The 23,112-nt window shown below is 37.9% G+C and overlaps 1 protein-coding gene across 2 annotated transcripts in view; it reads right to left on the reverse strand.

Annotated features, from left to right (window-relative positions):
- The window catches only part of LOC149844593 (putative GPI-anchored protein At1g61900), a 56,558-nt gene that overhangs the window by 32,593 nt on the left and 853 nt on the right, over positions 1-23,112 (reverse strand). For both annotated transcript variants that reach the window (XM_089994892.1, XM_089994896.1), the window contains exons 2-3: positions 20,530-20,754; positions 19,826-20,431 (exon numbers count right to left, since the gene is read on the reverse strand). In XM_089994892.1, coding sequence (XP_089851018.1) covers positions 19,826-20,431; positions 20,530-20,754 — 831 coding nt within the window. The remainder of the gene's footprint in view (positions 1-19,825; positions 20,432-20,529; positions 20,755-23,112) is intronic.

Consider the following 23,112-nt stretch of genomic DNA (forward strand, 5'->3'; position numbering starts at 1 on the left):
AGATAATTGAGGCAAGTTCTCAAAGTTGCTGAGCAGATTTCTGACTCCAGATGTGGTTCATGTTTTGTATGCTTCGCTTTCAGTTCCTTTTTTATATTAAGGTGACACATCAAAGTCTGCAGTAAGTGTTTGACAAATTGCATAAGTGGCTATGCTTGAACTTTCGGAATGAATAGTATGAATTGCCTAATTAGATTGGAGATTCACATCATCCACTGTATTATATTTGGGTGGTTCAGAATCTATACTTAGAGGAAGGGCAAGCTAAGTGTTCAAAAGATTTTATAAGTGGTTATGCTTAAATTTTAAGTCAATAATTTGGACTGAGGAAGGGCAAGCTAAGTGTTCAAAAGATTTTATAAGTGGTTATGCATAAATTTTAAGTCAATAATTTGGACTGCTTGGTTATACATCAGCTTGGATCTCCATCACAACTTCTGTTGTCTTCCATTGGTCTAGAATCTGTACTATTTTAAGAAATTTCCTAAAGCTGAAGATCATTGGGCTTCTTATAAAAGCCAAGGCCTTGACTCATTCATTTTTGGGTTATTGCTTTCAATCAATTGTTGTTGTTACGGTCCTAGATCCAAGGAAGATGTCAAATCCAATGCCCCAGGATTCACATGACACCTCATCCAGTCAAGGGGTTTTTCCAAGTCAAAGTAAGGCCCAAAAAGGTAATATGGATGCTGATATGACTCCTCAAGATGAAAAGTCAATTGACACATGTTCACACCAATATGTAAGCAAGTCAAACTCACAGGGGTGCCAACTTTGAAGGAGATGAAGAAAAGAAAGAAGGGGGCATCACCCCTTTCCAAAAAGGGTGTCTCCTCCTTTCCTAAAGTGAGAGATATGGAAATGGTTCACAAAGTCAATAATTCATTTTCTTAATTATTCCTTTTTTTAATAAGGCCAAGATGACAAAGCCTAGTTAGGATATGGTTAGGGAGACACTTTGATTAGTCCAATTAACCGCCTTCGTAGTCTAGTTTTGATTGCCAGTTAGGTCCTCGTTTGGAAGTTAGAGGGTGCATGGGTTAATTGGGTTAGATTTTACTTTTGGATTCAAGTTGGACTCAAACCCAGGTCAAAGGTTATAAATAGAGGCCTTCCCTTATGATGATGCAATTTGGAATTCTGGAATCCTCTATCTTCACAAACTGGTGTTATGCTTTAAAGAGCCACTTATGGGCTAGAGAATACTTTGAGAGAATGACCTAATGGGTCAACACAAGAAAACACAAGAATAAGCCACTTAAGGGCTGAAAACATACATAAAAAATATCAAATTTTATTAGGGAATAACCCTTAACCAATACTCAAAATGAGATAGGGGGCAGACCCCTTTATATACATGGGGACGATCATAGAGAGCCGTTGGATAGGGTCCAATGACTCCTTACTTTATTTCCTAAATGTCCATATTAGCTGAGAATAATTACAAGAAAAAAAGTAAAAAATACACTTATTTTGGACTACATGTGAAAAGAAAAAAATACCCTTAAACTACAAATGTACAAAAATACATATGTAAACATATACATGCATATATGTTTACATTAACACTCCTCAAACTTACGGTGGGACGACAAAAAGTTTGTCCAATAAGAAATGAAACTTTGAAGACGGCAAGGCTTTTGTGAAGAAGTTTGCAAGCTGATATTTTGAAGTCAATATGACACTGAAATAGTCTTCTTAAAAAATTTTTCTCTAACGTAATGACAGTCCATCTCAATATGTTTAGTGTGCTCATGAAAAGTGTGATTTTTAGCAATGTAGATGGTATTCTTATTGTCACAACATAGTCTTGATGACTCTAGCAAATGCCTCAACCATACAGTTTCGGTCATAGAAGTTGTCATGACTCGATATTCGACTTCTGTAGAGGATAGAGATACCTTCTGTTGTTTCTTACATTTCTATGATACCAAAGAATATCCTACAAAAACACATAAACCGGTAGTTGAGTGTCTATCATTAGGGTCTTCCCCCCAATCAGAGTCAGAGTATGCAATTAAATTAAGAGGAGAAGAAGAAGATAAGGATAATCTTTTAGAAGTTGAATTTTTCAAATATCTGACAAAATGCATCACAACACTCATGTGCACAGTGATAAGAGAGTGCTAAAATTGACCAGGCCGTATGAACGACATGTGCTATGTCTGGTCTGGTAATAGTCAAGTAAGATAATGTCCTAATCATCTGTCGATATGGAGTAGGATTGTTAAGAGGTTCTCCATCATCAATTTTCATCTTTGAGTTTATCACTTTAAGAGTATCCACTCTTTTGTCGTCAGTGATTCCAGACCTATCAACAATTTCTGCTGTAAATTTGGATTGAGACAATAGGTACCCTCTAGGAGAATATGAAGCCTCAATCCCTAAGAAAAACCTTAACTTGATTTATTCATTGTTTATCTACTCCAATTATGATCATATCATCAACATAAAGTAGTATAATAACAATACCTGTAATGGAATTCTTAACAAACAAAGCAGTGTCAGTATAATAGAAAGTATATCCAAGCTGAAGCATAACAAAACTGAAACGATCATACCAAGCCCTTGGGGCTTGCTTAACACCAAACAAAGCTTTCTTAAGACAAAGAACTTTTTCCTTAGAAACATTATATCTAGTGGGTGAATCCATATATACTTCTTTTAAATCACTATTTAAAAATGCATTTTTAACATCTATCTGGTAAATTGGCCACTTCTAAACAGAAGCTATGACTATGAGAATTCGAACAGTAGTCATTTGTGCTACATGAGCAAAGGTTTCATCATAATCAATTCCATATTCTTGAGTATATTCTTTGGCGACAAATCCAATTTTATGTCTTTTTAGAGATTCATCACTTTTAGTTTTAACTTTAAATACCCACCTACAACGTATTGTTTTCTTATTGGTTGGTATGTCAGATAATTCTCAAGTTTGAAATTTCTCTAAAGCTTCAATTTCTTCATTCATAACATTGTCATTCAGGACAATCCTTTACTTGATTAAATGTAGAAGGTTCAAAGTATAAATAAATTTTTGCTAAACAAGCTCTATAATGAGGTTCAAATGATTCATATGGTACAAACCTATCTACAGCTCTATGTGGTTTCTCTGAGAGCCTAATTCTTGTGTTTTCTTATTCTTCTATGTTTGAATATTTTTCTAAAGCACTTAGTAGTTCATTATCCTTTCTTCTTTAGTATTGAATGAGAGTTGGATGATCCTGGGATTCATTGAAATTCATTGCAAGTTATCTCATCAATGTCTTCAGTCTGTGTGGCATTATTTTCAAAGGAAAATGCTAAAAAATTGTATTCATTCTCATCTTTTGGTGTGATAATGTCAAAACCATTTTCTTGTTCTAAAAATGTGACATTCCTAGAAATATATAGTTTATTATTTTTAAGATCATAATACCTAAATACACATGAAATGACTTTAAGAGATAATTTATCATTTTTATGGGTGAGTACAAAACATCTACACCAAAAAAACCTTAGTATAAGATAATCAAGTGAAACTTTATAAATCTTTTCATATGGTGAAAGATTTTGAATTTTTGAGGAGGACAACCTATTTATAAGATACACTATAGTAAGGGCTGCTTCAACCCAAAAATATTTTGGAACGCTCTTAGATATGAGAAGGGTTCTAGTGGTTTCTATTATGTGTCGATGCTTTCTTTCGGCTAACCCATTTTGCTGTGGTGCATTAGCACATGACCTTTGATGAAGTATTTCATTTTTCTTTAGATATTGTTGAAAGTCATTAGACATGTATTCACCCCCTGAGTAAGAACAAAAATAGATATATTGGTCTTCAAAAGCTTTGTCACTAACTTATGAAAATTTTTAAAATTCTCAAATACTTCATATTTATGTTTGAGAAAATATATCCAAGTAAAGCGAGAGTAGTCATCCACAAAAATAATATAATAAGTATACCCTCCCTTGTAACGCCCTAAAAATCCCGGACTTGTAACTTTTAGGAAAATTTTAAAAGCCTTCAAATCATTCATTTATCAGAGTTTTAAATAGTAATTCAGCGAAAAATGGTATTTTTGAAACAAGTCAACGGACCTTGAGCGCATTACTTGTGAAACCTTTTCCTTTACACAACAAATTTGAAATTCCGTACTTTCAAAACCAAATGGATTAAAAAGAAATGCAGTTTTAATAATTTAGATTTTATACAAAAGAGAAATTTTCAAGAAAACCATTATGCAAAATTACAGAAATGTCCTCAGGAACGAAACATCAGGCAAATAATCTCATCTTGACACCATCACGTCATCGTGCAATTGCTTGTCGTATCGACCTAATCATCACCTGTACCCATAAAATGGGTCAATTTTGTGAAAAACTGATAGGTGCACACGTAAGACAATATAAAACCATATTAAGCATATGCATTTCATTTTAACACTATAAACAATTTTTAACAAGTAATAAACTAAATCTAGCATGGGCAATTGCTTAATAAGAAGTTAATTAACACATGATAACCTAATTCAGCAAGTAACGTGAACAAATATGTCATAAGTATTAAATGCATACATGGTACATAATTCAACAAGTAATACAAACAGATCTAACATATGCATCATATTCATTCATGATACACAATCCAACCAGTAATACGACAAATATGACATAAACAGTTATTTAACACATGATGCGCAATCCAACAATTAATACAACAAAGCTAGCATAAGCAGTTAATTAATAATGATGCGCAAATATGCCAACAGATCTAGATTCAACAAGTAATATAAACTAATCTAGATTCAACAGGTAATGTGAGCATGATAACTTTATTTCAATATTAGCTGGCCTGCGGGTTCGCACAAGATACGAAACGTAGAAACAACTGAGACTAATCTGAAGGTTTATCATGCCATGTATTTTAGATACCCCAGGTAGCTAGCTGAGTTCGCTCCTAAGAAAACGATCAATGACCGAGAGAGAATTCTCCAAAGGCATACGTAACTTCTGCAGAAGTCTATGAGATCTACCACCTAGGATAATTTTCGGTAGTCTCATCCCTTAACTTTGATGACTGGAGATGCCGAGTCATTTGCCCGAGAGGCGGTTGTTAACAACCTATCCATCAGAGTTTTTGTACCATCTCATCCTCTCTCTTGACGAAAAACAGTGGATCGAATAAGTGCGTCAGGTGTTATTTTGTAATAACCGAAAATTTTTCGTGTATTTTTCCTTTATAAAATAATACGAAATATGCAAATGGGCCTAGGATCCGTATTTCGGATTCAGGACCCATAAGGGGGCATATATATAGTTAATATCATATATATATAAAAGAAATAATAATAATAATAATAAAATTTTAGTGTGGGGATCCACAGTTGGATCCATTTGGATCCAACTTGTGGATCCACATTGCAGGTAAGACACGGATCCACACCGCAATGGGGCGTTGCAGGTCCAGACTGCGTCTGGATCCCGGGCCTCGGTCTTGGACCCGGGCCGCGCCTCCCCCGTAGCAGGTAAGTAACGAAAAAAAAAACTCTTAGACCTGGGTCGGTCCCGACCCAGATCCGTAACCCGGAAGGGTTTTTAAAACCCGATCTCGGGTTACAGTTTATAAAAGGGGGAAGAAAAGTAAGAATCGTGCCTAGGGCACGACTCCTGCATGGGTTATTTCTCATTCTTTCAAGGCTTTCTTATAACCACGAAAGCCTTTTCCTTTTCTTCTCCTTTAAGTACTTCTTCCTTAACGGTTTCATCTTTTTCTTTTATAGATTTTGCGAGAGTTCGTTGTGTAATACAATGAGGGATCACAAGTGGTATCCCTAAAACACGCAATAACAAGTCACTAATGAGGCAAGATACATAAAGTCACAAGGTGTCTAGGCTCAATAGCACAAAAGAACATAAAAAATAAAGTATTTTATTGATAAAATGCTCTAAAGAGCCACGCAAATAAGGGACAAGGTCCCTTATTTATACAATAAGGGGAGCTCAATAGAGCCGTTGGGAGCTCCCCAATGGTCATATTTGTGACCATTGGGAAGAATCCCAATAGTCATATTTGTGACCGCTGGGGAGAATCACAACAGTCCTATAAAGTGGACAACTTAGTCCATGGTCAAAAAGTCAAAAAGTAAAACTAAAAAAGTAAAAAATAAAATAAGAGAAAAGTTTCTAATGGATTGTGCTAAGTATATATGATAAGAAAGACAGAAATACCTCTCAGGGTTATGTTAATATACAACTATATACATATATATATATATCAAAATATATATGTATATAATAGCATACATGAATACGTAAATGCATACATTTTAACAAGTTGAGGTTCAATTACAAAACCATCAACATACTCTCATAAACCTTTTTCAATAAGAATTCTTTTAATGGCGATAGCACATATATTATAGTTCTTTCCACTAAATTTGATTGGAACTACCATCACAACTTCTTTGTCGGCCATGGAACCAAAAAAAGTAAAGCAAGAGAATAGAGAAAAGAAGAGGAATAAATACTTGAAACAATTCCCAACTCCTTTTGAAGCACCAATGCCTCTATGCATTTAAGAGATGATCAATCTTCAAGAAAGTTGGTTGGCATGCTTCCCAAGGCAAAGACCAATCTTTGCACCACTTCAAATATGCTTGAAGAAGAGTTGAATATCACCAAAGAGACTACCTTGCTCTAATACCATGTTATGAACTGGTGTTATGCTTTAAAGAGTCACTTATGGGCTAGAGAATACTTTGAGAGAATGACCACTTATGGGTCAACACAAGAAAATACAAGAATAAGCCACTTAAGAGCTTAAAACACATAAAAAATATGAAATTTTATTAGAGAACAACCCTTAACCAACACTCAAAATGAGAGAACGGGAAAACCCCTTTATATATATGGAGGCTCATAGAAAACCGTTGGGACCTACCCAACGAGTAGAATTCTAGCCATTGGGTAGGGTCCAACGACTCCCTACTTTATTCTGTAAATGCCCATATTGGTTGGGAATAATTACAAGAAAAGAAATAAGAAAAATAAATAAAAAAAGTAAAAAACACTTTTTTTGATGTACATGTGAAAAGACAAAAATACTCCTAAACTACAAATATACAGAAATACATATGTAAACATATACATACATACATATATGTTTACACTAACACTTGGGCCAACAGGTAGGTATAAGTTCAAGCTTAGGACTGGGTTAGGTTGGACAGGATACAAACAAGGTCAGGTTCAATTTGGGTTTTGATAGGGTTTAGTAAAAAATTTGGTTCTCCCAATTACAACAAAGAAATGACTGAAAATTTAAGAGGGGCTTTGGGACACGTTAGGCAAGCTTGGTTAAAAATTTCAGGATTTTGAGAATTGTATTTTAGGAGATATAAATTGTGGAAGTGTTGGATTTTTCTGGGGATAGGATTCTGTTTTGGTTCTGACTGAGAGAAGAATTTATTTCTCTTAGAATATAAATAAAAAATTATGAGAAATTAGAGGTAGGATTGAGATAGGTTAGGGAAGATTCTGGCAAAGTTTGGGGTTCAAGGTCGTTCAGGTCAGTAAGATAAAAATATGGGAACTAAAAAAATGAGTTTGGGTTTGGACTGGGATTTAGTGAAAACGGGTCTGCATGCCCGATTTATTTCTCCTTACTAGGAATGAGGATTAACCAGATTTTTGGTAGGTTAACTAAGGACAAGTAGGTTAACTGAGAGTTAAATTCTCAGACTTAGAATAGGTCAAGTTTGGGAAAAACGTTCAAGGGAAGCCGTGTAAAACCCGAAAATTTTGTTACAAAATATTTTAAGATATGCAAATTGGGCCTAGATCCAAATTGCAGATCCAGGACCCGTAAAGGGGTTTTCCGAATAAATTTACCTCATAAATTTGATATGTACGTATAAGTACAATAATTTTTAATTAATTAAATAATTCAGAGAATAATTATTTAATAGGGGTGCGTAGATGGGTATGGGATCCATATACCGGATCCATATACATATATATATATATATATATTTTAATATATCTATATATATATATATATATGTATAATCATAAATAAATAAAATTTTAATTTAAAAAAAAAAACTTATCCGAGGATCCACAGTTGGATCCATTCGGATCCAACTTGTGGATCCATATGGGTTGGAGTTGGGTTACGGGTCTCGGGTCCGGAACCGAGCCCCACCCCGTGTAACAGCCTTTTAAGAAAAAAAAAAGGGCAACCCGATAAGGGTTGCCCGATAAAGCTGGAGCCGAAAACGAAAGGGGGGCAAGGGGGGGGGGGGTTACGCAGGGCGTAACCGACCTCGCACCTCTCGGTAGAGGAGGGGGCTTGGGGCCGATAAAGGGGGGAGTGGAGAGGGGTCTCGCCCTCTTCACTCAGCCTCTTCTCTCGGGCTCTCTCTTTCCCCCGTCTCTCTCTCTTTGTCAGTGTGCGCACGCCGGAGGGAGATCTTGTCGCCGGCGAGTTTTGGCCACCAGCAACCACTGAAGGCCACGGCAGCAGTAAGGAGCGTCAGCCGCGGCCCTGCTTTCGCGATTGCAGCCCCCGATCGTCGGAAAGATCGCCGGAAAAGCTTCAAAACAGGTACGGTGCTTCTTGGATTTTGGGTGAGGGATCGAACATGGGTTCGATCTCGTGTGTGGGGTTTGAGGTGAGCGTCCACCGAACCCTGTCGATGGATGGATTCCCTGTTTCAAAGAACAAAAATGGGGGGGGGTCAGGTGGTATTAGCATCTGATTTGGGGAAAAACCTTAGGTCTAACCCTAACACGAAAAAATCCCCAAATCGGGCCCATGGTGGGGGTCGGCTGAGGTAGGGGATGCCCCCATCCGTGAAGGTCCCGAGTATCCTATAGGGATTACCCCATACTTGGGGGTTTCTCAGTTAGGAAACGAGCAACTCAGGTGGCCTGAGTTCTCTTTTTTTTTTCTGTCAATATTTTTATTTCATTCTATGACAGGTTAAGGAGGTTCTTAATGTTTCTTTTTGTCTTCTCTCTAAACTTGTTAGAAGTAGAATGGTATAACATAACATGGGGGTCGAAATTGCTGTTAGCCGATCTTTGTGTTACGTTTTCCTCTGTTTTCTCTGCCAAATGTTCCATTCTTGGATATGATATGGTAACCATAATCTAAAGTAATGAAAACAGTTGGTTTATGCGTATGGAGTTAAGTCTTGATACTGTTACTCACCTGAAATATGTTTATCTGAACTTGAGTGCTTGTATTCTCAAAACCAAGTACTTAAGGACTGTTTGGGATTTGTAGGTGCGGTTGTTAATTGGGTAATTAAGCCTCCGAAATGTACTGCATATCCTGTTTTTTAATTCCATAATGGAGCATTTTATTTTGGAATGAATATTGGATTCCCAGAATTTGAATTTTTGTTTTCAGTTTGCATTTGATTATTTTACTAATAGAAGGGGTATGTCATTTTACCCTTCCGTGGGAGACTTCCTGTTGTAATGAGTTTGGAGGATTGAAACAACTCTACTTCTTGTGAAAGTTATTTAGCTTTTATTTATTTCTTTGCTAAATAAACCATTAGTGTCCAATCTTTTTCCTACCCTATTTGTGGTTATTCATAAATTACATATTGGCTGGTACTATCGAGAAGAATTTCCTCGTTCTATCCAATATTAACACTCAATGCTGGACAAGCAATTTATGAGCTTAGTTACCTTGGCAGGATATATAGATAAAAGCAGCATGCAGCAGCCAATCAAAGATTTCTCCCAGCTACTTGGGAAGATACCATGTCAATATATATATTATGAAAAAATGAAAAAAAAATGGAAGTGTAGTCGTGAAATCAAGTAGTCCCAACGACCTAATGTATTATTGATGTACTTTGAGCATGCAGGGTGTATTGGTTTGTCATGAAAGCTTATGATTTCAATTGACTGATATGAATCAGTTTCAATGAAAAGGTGTTCTAGATTTAATAGATATTGTGTATGATTTAAGTTGCGGTATGAATAAAGGAAAATCTTGAAACCTACACACACCTATCTATGTGTCAAGAACAGGTTGGAATGTTATCTTTAAGAAGGTTATGTAACTGTTATTGTTATGATTTTGGTACTCGTGAGTGTGAGCATGACTCGGGTACTGGTTTTCTTCTTGAACATGTACGTTCACACACTTAAAGAAACCATGGATTTGGTTAATACCCATATGTGATGTAGGTAACACACATATATTGAAAATGCATATGAATGAATTATGACATGCATATGTTTGGGTTTATGATTTCATAAGTGCACATGCTTTTGGCACTTTGGCTTAGTGTTATAAATAAAACACTACTTTTGTTTTGAGATGTGATGCCTCGATGGCCTAAATGAACCGTTATCGGCCTGGAGAGCCGTGGGTTTGGTTTTCTTTTATTTATGTTTTTGAATGCATCACTTGAACCACATAAGATGGTTTTGCACATTACTACATTGTTCTAGTGGTTTATACGGGCTGGAGTCCCGAATGGGTCCCCGCAAGGGAGGATGCGGGTTTTCACTTTACTTTTGCATATGGTGTTGCAAACTTAAAGAATGAACTTTAAATAAAAAAAAATAATGAATAAGAACAATGTAATATACATTCTGAGATATCTCATCTGGAGTATGAGAATCTTAGATATCCGGTCTTGGGGAGACTGTGAGGATACAAAAACTCCGTGTGCTGTAATTTGGTCCCCTGAACCTCATATTGAGGTTCTTTCTAATGGCCACAGTTTTAGAGAGAGTCCGCCACTTTACCCGAGAGTGGTGTGTTTGACACAGTTGTTGTTTATGGTACCAAGGAAGTGACACTTGTGGGTGTGGGGTGTCCCTTGTGTCCCCGACATTAGATGTGGAGGTCTAATGTTCTGAAGGTGATTCGGTCGAGGGCTAAGTTGGAACCCAGTAATAAAATACAAATTGTGTGTTAAGCTACCATGGGAACCTACTTGACATCGAGATTGTACCCGTTTGATGTATCCGCGGGCAACAGTAATTAAAAAGAGGAACTTAAAGTTGCGTGCATTTAATAGGGCATGCATATGGAAAGATGGAACATAAATGAAAGATAACAGAAGAAATCATGCATTGCACATAATCATGCATTTTTCGGTTATGCATTAGATTATGCATGTTTGAATCATTCTTGATATCATGACATAATTTGGTGGTAGCATATGATTTACTTCGTGAAATCATGCTACAAGGTTTGATTATTTAGTTCTTGATATATGACACTGCTTTACTGTTCTTGACTGGTGAATATATGCAATCATTGGTAGTTATGGATATTTGAATGTTGCAAATCTTATCTCTGCACTCACTCAAATCACTGCATGAAATCTTATCCATGTTCTTTGTCTCACCTGGTTTCTTTAAAAGTAGCTGTGCTCAGAATTTCGGTTCTGACACCCTACCTTGATGGTTTTTCACAGGATATGGTGAACAGTGAAGTTAGACATGCATCTAGGGATGGATGAGAGTCATACTTGAGCTTGACCGCTTCAGCAGGGGACAAAGTGACTCTAGTTTTGCTTCTTTTAGTTTCTTTTACTTTCTGCAGTTGTTACTTCACTTTTGAGTTGTGTATGAGACTCTTATTGGTTCATTAATAAAATAGTTTTAGTTGGTTCTTATGGATGATGATTGCAAGTTCGTTTGTGGTGGTTGGACTATCCAATGGAAATTGGAACTGTGAGGACCCCAGATCTCTGAGAAGGTTTCCGCAATTCTTAGAAAAAAGAAAAAGAAAAAAATTTCCGCATTTTTCAAAGGTAGGAGTTGGGGTCGTTACAAGCCGTGTCTGATTCTGTAATTCTTAACAACAGAATGTTGAACCTAAGGTTGGGTTTAACGAGTTTAGGGAGTCTAACATTGGGTTAAGGGTTGGACTTAGATGACTTACCAACGATTTCTAGAGGCTGGTTAGAGGGTCAACTAATGGTCCACGATTGGGAAATGGTTCACGGAGGTTGAGTTGATTGAGGCAGGTTGGTTCCACCGAGTTGCTTGATGTTGTTGCACGGTCCAGACTTAGGCTGACACCCAGTTTAGATGGGCTGGCCTTAAAAGGTCCAGACTAAGGGAGCCAGCCTATATAAGAGATAGAAGATGGCCTAGGGGCCAAGAGAGAGAAGAGAAGAATGAGAGAGAGAGTGGGACGTCCTTAGAGAGAGTGTGAGGAACTTGAATTTCATTTCAAATTTCATATCCTTTCAATTATAAATAGGGGCCTATATATAGGCGTTAGGAAGGGTTTCATAAAGCCACTCACATCTAACCGGGAGGCCTCTCATTTTTCAAGGCTTACACTAATTCAAAGTTAACATCAATTCTAAACATATATAACACCTCCAAAAATTGGATAATGCCTTCATAACCTTAGGTAACACCTAATCTCCTTCAGTAAGGGCCTTGCACACCCCTCTAAGCCTTCAAGAGGGGAGGTCGACCTCCCTAGGTGGGGCCGTCCAAAACAGGTTCAGTTTCTTCTTGCTCTACTCCGTCCAACCCCGAACTGGATACGGGTCCTAAATGCAAAATGAGGTGATGCCCCGTACCAAATGACATAGGTGGCTGAAGATGCTGCAAATGCTGATGTGAAATTGTAGGGGTGGGTCCCACTGTAACGACCCCAACTCCTACTTTTGCAAATTGCGGAATTTTTTTTTTTTTTTCTAAGAGTTGCGGAAAACTTCCCAGAGACCTGGGGTCCCTACAGTTCCAATTTCAGTTGGATAACCACACACCACAAACGAAGTTGCAATTATTATCCATATCAACCAACTAAAACTCTTTTATTAATGAGTAATAAAATTTCAAAGACAAAGTTTCCTTCAACTGAAAGTAAAGTAACAATTGCAGAATTTAAAAGAACTGAAAGACAAAAGAAAGAGCCACAATATCCTCTACTGAAGCTGACAAGTCCAAGTATAACTCATCCATCCCCAGATGCATGTCCAACTTCACTGTTCACCATTTCCTGTGAAAAACCAACAAAGTAGGGTGTCAGAACCGAAATTCTGAGCACAGCTACTTCTAAAGAAACCAGGTGAGACAAAGAACATGGATAAGATTTCATGCAGTGATTTGAGTGAGCGCAGATATAAAATTTTCAACATCTAAATTTTCATAACTACCAATGATTTCATTTACTCACCAATCAATAACAGTAAACAGTGTCATATATCAACAACTAAATAACCAACCTTTCAGCATGATTTCACGAAGTAAAGCGTATGCAACCACCAAATGATGTCATGATATCAAGAATGATTCAAACATGCATGATCTAATGCATAACAGAAAAATGCATGATTATGTGCAATGCATGATTTCTTCTGTTATCTTTCATTTAAGTTACATCTTTCCATATGCATGCCCTATTAGATGCACACATCCTTAAGTTCCTCTTTTTAATTACCGTGGCCCGCGGATACACCAAACGGGTACAAACCCCGAGGTCAAGTAGGTTCCCAGGGTAGCTTAACACACAATTTATATTTTATTACTGGGTTCCAACTTAGCCCTCGACCGATATCAGGAAACAACACCATCCATCGGAACATTAGACCTCCACATCTAATGTCGGGGACACAAGGGACACCCCACGCCCACAAGTGCCACTTCCTTGGTACCATAAACTCACAGCTGTGACTAACACACCACTCCCGGGTAAAGTGGTGGGCTCTCCCTAAAACCGTGGCCAGGAGAAGAACCTCAATATCGGGTTCAGGGGCAACAACGCACACGGAGTTTTTTGTATCCTCACAGTCTCCCCAAGACCGGATATCCAAGATTCTCATACTCCAGATGAGATATCCCAGAATGTATATTACACTGTTCTTATTCATTATTTTTATTTAAAGTTCATTCTTTAAGTTTGCCACACATATGCAAAAGTAAAGTGAAAACCCCGCATCCTCCCTTGCAGGGACCCATTCGGGACTCCAGCCCGTATCCACCACTAGAACAGTGTAGTAATGTGCCAAGTGATGCATTTAAAAACATAATTAAAAGAAAACCAAACCCACGGATCTTCAGGCCGGTGATGGTCCAATTTGGCCATTAGTGCATCACATAATAAAACCAAGTAGTGTTTCATTCATAACACTAGGCCAAAATGCCAAACAACATATATATTCATGCAAATATAAACCCAAACATATGCATGTCATAATTCATTCATATGCATTTTCAATATGTGTGTGTTACCCACATCACATATGGGTCTTAACCAATCCATGGTTTCTTTAAGTGTGTGAGTGTACATGTACCAATTCACACAATAATCAAGCGTACATGTTCAAGAAGACTTACCAACAATTGAATCATGCTCACACTCATGCGAACCATAGTCATAACAGTCAAGTGAAAGCATAAATCTCCACGACAAGTGTTTCCAAATGCACATCCATATATGCCAATATAACCATGGACATAAAACAACAACATTCACAAGCACGGTTTCAAAGATTCATGTGCAAGGATTCACATATTTATTCCAAAATGTATGTTGTCATTCCTTGATAATTTTTATTATATCACGTGAACACCCATGCATGTAGATTTAAGCAATAAAACATTACTTTCATGATTGCTCATGCCCATGAAAACAACTAGACAACGATATCCAACTCAAGCATATCAAATCAAGTTTAAGCCTATTCACATTTTCATTCACCTGTATGCAAAGAGCCAGATCTAACATGATTAGCTAGTATTCTGAAAACTTAAGGTATTAAGCTAAGCTTCCATATGAGTCATACTATACATGAACAAGGATTCAATGGACCTGTCCTTTGTCCACAAGCATGGACAGGTTAAGGGAATAGCATTTATTATATTTTCCTTTGTAAAAATATAATCCAGCACCAGTCGGCTGGGCTTGGCAGGGTACCACACAACCCATGATCTTATGCTCTCTTTCCACTCAATACTTATAACAAAACAACAAGACTAAAATTGTCAAAAACAGCACAATGGTCATGCTAACTGGTTCTAACGCTAGTCAAAATGGACATTCCAGCTAGCCATTGCTTTGTCATTAAAAGATCAACAATCAAATTTCTGCATCATCAACAGTTAAAAGGAAACATTCACAGTTCAGACAAAACTTCACAGCTAGTACTCCTAAATCAGCTGAGTTTCTTTCCTTTCCCTTTTCAACTGATGGAAAACTTTTTCAGACAGTTCAAATGAAGCTTAAGAGAATATATACAATATTTCTGAAAACTTTGACTTTAGTATGCTAAGAGGTATACTTCCAAATAAGTTCCAAGAGAGTATTTCACCACTAATTAATTTGTTGTGAAAGAGATGCATGGTTGGAAACAGTACTGCAAGAAGCCAAAAATGCAATGCAAGCATAATAGTTTTTTTCTTTAATATTGACACTTAGTATAAAGTCATTGATTAAGACTACTGTAGTCAAATGAACACTTATAAAAGAATTTCTATACATAAAATGACTTATGGTTTATTTACAAAAATATACACAGCAACACTATGGATTTGATATCAAAAGCATTGAATGCACATGGTCCAGCTAATAGCAAGCCTGAGCGTAACCCATATGGTCTTGAGAACGTCTAATATATGTATCTTTACAAAGAAACTGCAAGTCATAATTCATAACTCTAGTAAGACCATATCTGCCTAAGATAAAATTTCAATACCTGAGACAGACCATTAACAATTTAAGAGCAAACTTTGAGTCATAACCTAAGAAATGCTCAAATTCCAAAGACAGAGGATGCAACAACTAATAAACCCCCTTTTTATATAAGAAAAATAGAAATCTCACATCCCCTTCAGACAACGTACATATAAGATTAAGAGTGAAATCATACAGCCTGTGGTCCAGTTCTTGTATATATATATATCTTAATCAACATTAATTATGCAAAAATCATAAAGAACGTCCAAATAGAAAACACAGATGGGGAATTTGCTCATGCAGTTCATCAAGAAACAGGGTAAAATTTAATATATTAATGCTAACAAAAACTGCAGACTCCAATTCCATTTGTTTCAATGGAGATTTGGTTTTAAGGCTTATCAAATTCAAATCAATGAAATGGGTACATGAAATATCACAGGATCAGTTTTGTATATACAATCTTTCAAACACCTATCCATAAACATCGGTTCACATGGAATCAACAATGCATGTGAATCATCTTAAAACAATCGATGCCTAGCATAAACCAACAACTCATAAAATTATTACCAATTTATTTCCTAAATAAAACTTAAGATTTCTGTAGCAAATAACGTTGAAACTGGGCATCCTGCTGAAACAAAAACTTAATTGAACCAAGATACAAATTCTTCCATATGGTTTAGCACCCAACATAAGCAAACTCCAATTTCCTCTTTCCCTTTAGTATCTAGGTTATTGGGTCCCAAAACAGAAATCCCCCAAAAATTGGGGTTATCCATTTCAAAGAATCGGAAACCCCACGAATGGGGCTAATTCGATACCACAGCCGAACCCCAAATCGTTTGGGCTAGGGATTTTTGAAATGTAGGGTTAGGTAAGAAAATCCCCAAATCGATTTGGGTTGGACTTTGTTTCAGTTTAGGGTTAGGTACAGTAAATCCCCAAATCGATTTGGGTTTTCGAAATGGGGAAACAACCTAATCCCCGAATCCTCCCCACAAACCCACGCATGGAATCGAACCCATGTTTGATCCCTAACCCGAAATCCAAGAGGCACCGTACCTGTTTCGCTGGTTTTCCGGCGATCTTTCCGGCGATCGAAGGCTGGAGACGTGCAGGCACGGTCGGCTGGTGTCGCTCCACGCTGCTACCGTGAAGAAGGGTGCTTGCTGGAGCTGCGGTGGCTGTCGCAACTTGTCGGCGATCTTCTACCTCCGGTGCGCGCACGCAGACAGGGAGAGAGACGAGGGAGAGAGAAGGACTGAGTGAAAAGGGAGAGGCGAGTGGAGAGGGCTTCCTCTCCACCTCCTTTTATCGACCCGGACTCCCCCTCCTCTGCCGAGATGGGCGCGGGGTCGTTACGCTCTGCGTAACCCCCTGCGCCCCCTTTTGCTTTCTGCTAGGGTTTCATCGGGCAACCCTTATCGGGTTGCCCTTTTCGTTTAACAGGGCTGAAGAATATGGGGTGGGGCTCGGGTCCGAACCCGAGACCCGCAACCCGACCCCAAGTCAAAATGGATCCACAAGTGGATCCAAATGGATCCACTGTGGATCCTCAGATAAATAAAAAAAACTTAAAAATTTTATTCATTTTAAATCTCGCATTTTATATAAAACCTTAACCCCCACCAAAATGGATCCGCAAGTTGGATCCAAGTGGATCCAACTGTGGATCCTCGAATCCGCTTAATATATATATATATATTATATTTCTATAGTATTACAAATATTAATATTATTTATTTATGATTATACACATATATATATTTAGATATATATAAATATATATATGCACATGAATCCAGTATATGGATCCCATACCCATCTACGCACCCCTATTGAATGATTATTCTCCGAATTATTTAGTTAATTACAAATTATTGTACTTATACGTACATATCAAATTTACGAGGTAAATGTATGCGAAAAACCACTTTATGGGTCCTGGATCTGTAATTTGGATCCAGGCCCAATTTGCAAAATTTTATAAAATTTTCGGGTTTTACACCCACTGCATGATGAAATTTGGATCTGGATCGGCAGAAAATGGGTCCTTATCGATTTCCTGGACCATGAAACTTGGATTTGGGTCATCCACAACTTGAACCAGGTCTTCGTCATTTGGCTTTGTAGTACTGCTTGGATCTACCCAAATCCCCTGGTATAACAGATTTAGATCTGAGTACGCTATACTTAGATCCATTTGGGTCAATGAGTGCAGGTCGAGGTCTTCAACACTGGGATATGTTTTGCTTGACTGGGGCAATGGATCTGGAGCATGGTCCTCTAGAATTTGGATTGTATCACTCTCTCTCTCTCCATCTGGTTTATGTGAGGACCAAGCCCCTCAAGCTGGTCGATCATTCCTTCCGAAGAGCCTAAGTTCTTGATGCCTAGGCGAGTGCAGTTTTGCTTGCCCGACGATTCGACTGGTGCCCCTTCGTTGCGGATCGTGCGTCAGCACTCCAGAACGTGGGAGATACCTTCCCCAATCTGCTACATACCTGTAAGTGGTCTCCATTCTAAAGTCTCAACCTTAGCCTATCCCTTACCTATTTTCCGAGACCGAAAACCTAAAACTGCTCCCTACCGTTAGACCGTTCTACCCAATTGGACATATCCAACTGTTCCGGACTGCCAACGGTCTCACCTACAGACCAACAATTGTCCAAACCCTAAACAACATTGTAAACCTCTGTCACTAACCCTGGGAAGCTTCGTTGAACCCTGGTGACAGCCCTTTGAGCCAAACTCCTAAGGTCAACCCGAAACAGTCTTACTGATTAGGAAACGATGTGCGGTTTTGACCGTCCAACCTTACCAGCCTACTCTAAAGCCCTACCTGATATCTCAGACCTCTGGAACGTGTACCAAACCTCTATACATGTCCCAAGACAACCCCTAGAATCCCCAAGACCAAGTCCTACAAGTTCTGGACCTAGATCCCTATCCAAACTGCCCATCGAACCCAAACCGCACCTATCCAACTAGCTGATTGACCTAGTTCCTCTTTGTTCACAACAACAAGGAACCTACGGCCTTTTCCCACCATGTCAACAAGGGAGTTGACCCTAAGACAAAGTCTGTGGGACTCAAATTGACATACCTAACGGTTGCAAATCCAGATCTCTCCATCGAGCAAATTCTCGGTTCATCCAACACGAGCCCAAAAAATCTGAAGGGTACAACAGTTATCTTAGAGGCAATCGAGAATACATGGAAGTTTCTATTCTTTTTCCATGCACTTTGGTGTTGTTGAAAACTTTGCTACTTACATTCAGCATTTAGGGTGTTATTCCTTGCTTGAGGCAATTGTAATTTTAGTTGTGAGTCATCCCTATTTGCATGCATGTTGAAGATGAAGATTGCTAGGTTCAATGGCTAGAATTTAGTATCGTGAAGTTTTAGTTGGAGAAGTAATGCTTCAAGAAAACAAGTGAAATCAGTTTTAGATGGGTAGACAAAGAAAAGAAATTTTCACCAAATTTACAGAAAACTCTAGAATGACTCATAGATGGGCAATCATTAACAGTTCTGAACTGAAACAGACAAATTTTACAGCTATAAAGCTGATCCCAGCTAAGAAAAATTTCCAGTAAATTTAACAATGCTTACAAAGAAAGAAAGAATGAATTACAGATGTATATTAAAGTCAACACAAGTCATGAAGCTCTTCATAGACCAGATCAAGCATGACTATATCAGCTTTTCAAAATGACATCAAAGCACTAAAAAGCTTTTAAACAGAAATCATTATCAGAAGTCTTAAAGATTTGTTTATACTGTAATTTAGCACAATGCAAAGCTGGTAATTAAGATCGAAAAACCTTTCAACATTCACATAGAACCAGTAAAAAATTGCTGAACATCTATACATAAAGAAACAAAAAGAAAACAAAATCAAAGTCTCAAATATGTTGCCCATGGTCACTTTCAAGAAAGCTGACCTGATGCTTTACCCCCACAAAAAGAATGGACAGAAAAACAGCTTTTTGCCCACAGAGACATTTGTGGAAAAGAAAAGAAAGCACTTGCAGAGAAAAAAAAAGCAGAACATGCTGAAGGAGAGAGCTATTAGTCACAAAAAAATGGAAAAAGGCGGATAAATCTCCTTCGAAGTAACCACAATCTGTATGAAGAGGAGTTTCCTTTGATTACCTTTATTGACATTGCAATTGGAAATATGTCTCAGAACTTTCTTTGCACCGTCTGGACCCAGTCGACTGCCTAACCATCTATAGACAACCCTCTTGCAATCATCAATTGCAGTTGAATGCACAGGAACATTTGGGCCCTCCATGGGAGTCGAAAGAGAAGAACCCATCAAGGCAATTCTCTTTGCAGCCTCAGATACAGCACTCTGACACACCTGGCTGCAACACTCCTTTACTGCATCAACCTTCCCACATGCTGCCAAAAGTTTAGACACATCTACAGTGGTCTCAAACTCATTTACATCTTTAATTGGACAAGAACCTTCAGTAAGATTGTAAGGTTGTATGGAACATATGTGTTGAAGGTTTTCATTTGCACCCTGGTTTGTCAAGATCTTCTGAACATCTGACAGGCAGTAATTTGCATGATTCATGTCTAAAGCGAGTAAACCAGATGCTTTGCTAGATTGCCCTATAAGAACTGTAAGAGTGGCTTGCAACTGAGGACAACAGATAACATTGGCAAGAAAGGGGGCAAATGATCCCCAACAATCAACTGCAGTCATCCCTAACATACTCTCTGCAGCAGAAAAATTCAATGTACATATTCCTGCACAAAAAAAAAGAAATGAGTGAGTCATTGCAACAAAATCTCCAGTCATCATTCAGTATTTTCATGAAACAAGGAGTATGCTATGCAAGCTTCACCTGATAACAATGGCACACTGCTATTTCCAAATGGTGCCAAAGGTGACGGAGCCAGAAGGGGAATAAATGCATCAGGAGCACTGCTTGGGGAGGGAACTGGGGGAACAAGACCCTTTTTTTCCGCCTTACTAACAGCATCTATCTGATATGCAGATGTGTATCTTACAGGAAGGCTGTGGTTTTGAAAAACATTTTCCCATGGTTTGCTCTGGTAGCCATATAAACCTGGAAATTGGAAGCATCAAAGAGTTTTTCTTTGACAAACAGGTAATGTTAAGACAACTTAGCAATTTCAGTCTATAAATCTAGGAACGTCTCAGCCCATACACAGAAAAATAATAGTTGGCTTTAAAGCAAGAAGTAACTTGGATGATGCTACATAAACAAGAGCCAAAATGGTAAAAGAGAAAGTAGCAAGAATACCAACAGATCAGCTTGTTGCTGTATTTTATCAACATTCCATTGCATGTTGGAAACTAATAGATGCATGAAAAATGAACTAAATCTAAGCTTAGGAATCACTTGAGAGAAAGTTCTTAGACCTAGGAACCTTATGAGGCCTCTCTTGAATCACAGTCTCGTACCATCAGAAAGATGTACTTGGGCATATTTCACATGATGCTCATTAAAGCATAAAGGCTATAGTTGGCATCTTGAGAGAATGGACAATGACCCAAAGCATCTATAAGGGGCATCTTTGATTTTTCATTGGTATTCCTCTAGAAGATCTTACAAAGAGCAGTGCATCTCAAAACAACTTGCGAAACTCCATCAGCTAGAAATTGACTTCCACTAGAAGGAGACAACTTCTAGCTGGCAACCTCTCACTATTGGTCTCGGATCTCATGCCCTTATTTTAATAAAATGGACACCCTAGATTGATTAGCTACCAAAGGACAAGTAAAGAACAACACCAACAACTTACAACTACCACTACAAAATATGCCAGTGTACCCCAAGGGTTTGCTAAGGAAACTGATGAATTTAACTGGAATTATCAAGGTGTGACATAATTTTGACCATGGTGCAAGTACAAGTGGTAGAACTGTGCACAGCAGATTTTTGTGAATCTAAATGCTCCAAGTATGTGGAAGGAATATGTTTACAGTTAAATGATGTTAATGCAAAGCTATGGACTTCATCGAACTTTCAAAATAACATTACCCATATCACCCTTGTCAAGTAGCTTCGATGAAGTTTCTACCAAACGATATCAACAAATGATCTGTTTTGCTCCACCTTCTTCACCAACGAACATATCCAAAAGCCAAGCACTCTCCAAATTCAGGTATTTGATTTTTTACAATACTTTGTCTTGCTGTGGTTCTGCAGAGAAAATTCATGCTTGGTGCCCTGATAAACCTCAAGGAGCTCATACTTTGGTTTGGTTTTCCAACTTAGGCCCAGTCCAATACTTATGAGAAAAAAACAAATGAAGATAAACTTGGGAGCTGAGATTCTTTCGCAGGACATGCACTCAGGTTCGGAACAATTTTTGGGCCCTCCAAGCAGCTCCGTAAAGCAATAGCTTCCAAGAAGTTTCTATAGAAATTAGAAAGTAATATGCCACTACGAGAAGCTCCTCCTCTCTCTTGAAGCACCTGTCTTTTACCAATCAAAGAATATTTTCTATCTTTTACTGACCCAAACAAACATTCTCAAATTAACAAATCTTCACCATCCACTTCCTTTAGCCATGTAAAACCTACATGCATCAATCCACTATCTGTCAGATCCTCCATTTCAAAATCCTATCCATTACAACTTGGTAAAATGCTGATTTTTAGTTACTACCTCAGTTTTTTTCACACAAACTATCTGCCCGGAAATTTTGATCTCCCAAAACTTAATGAATTTCTCTTATTTGTACCATGTTTCCTTCTTGCATCCATGAAGACTTCTCCCATTCCTCTGCAATGTTTGCATAATGAGCCAATGCAGCCCAAACATTCAATCATGCAGGCAAGCATGCTTGACTATGCGAATGAATGCAATATCATACTAAGAAGCACACAGCCTACAGCAAACCGTCTGGGTTTCCATTTCTTATGGAGAGATCAGAAAATGGTCCAAGTTCCTTAAATTTTCTTTAAGAAAGTGATGTGTGGTTATTTTATCACGTGCATTTGTTTCTCATGCGGCGGACATCAGTAGGGTTAAATTAAATTTGTCTACAATATCATGGTTTGGTTCCCCACTTGAGAACACCAAATGAGTGTGCTGCCATTCTCAAGTGGGGAAGAAGGCACAATCAACTTATTCAAACTATTGTCAGTGTTCCATTTTCCCCAGTCAAGACTTGTGAAGAAAATAATCACTGCACCTAAAATAATTCTAGTGAGATAAAAAATCTTGGTTTCCATTAAAGAACTCCTATACATCACACCGTGATTAAATGTGCATGTACAAGCTTCTGGTTGAGTCTAAGAACTTTGAAGATATTAATGAATGTGTAGCCGCAGTAAGGGTTGTATACACATACTATGGAGCAGAAATTTAGTTTCACCTCCTTTTTTAGAAATTTGAAATATACAAGCATCACAACACGATAAAAAACTAAAAAGGGATTTGATGTAATTTGGA

The sequence above is a fragment of the Nuphar pumila genome, chromosome 2, assembly GCF_984573655.1.
Source record: "Nuphar pumila chromosome 2, dmNupPumi1.hap1.1, whole genome shotgun sequence".
Taxonomy (NCBI): Eukaryota; Viridiplantae; Streptophyta; class Magnoliopsida; order Nymphaeales; family Nymphaeaceae; genus Nuphar; species Nuphar pumila.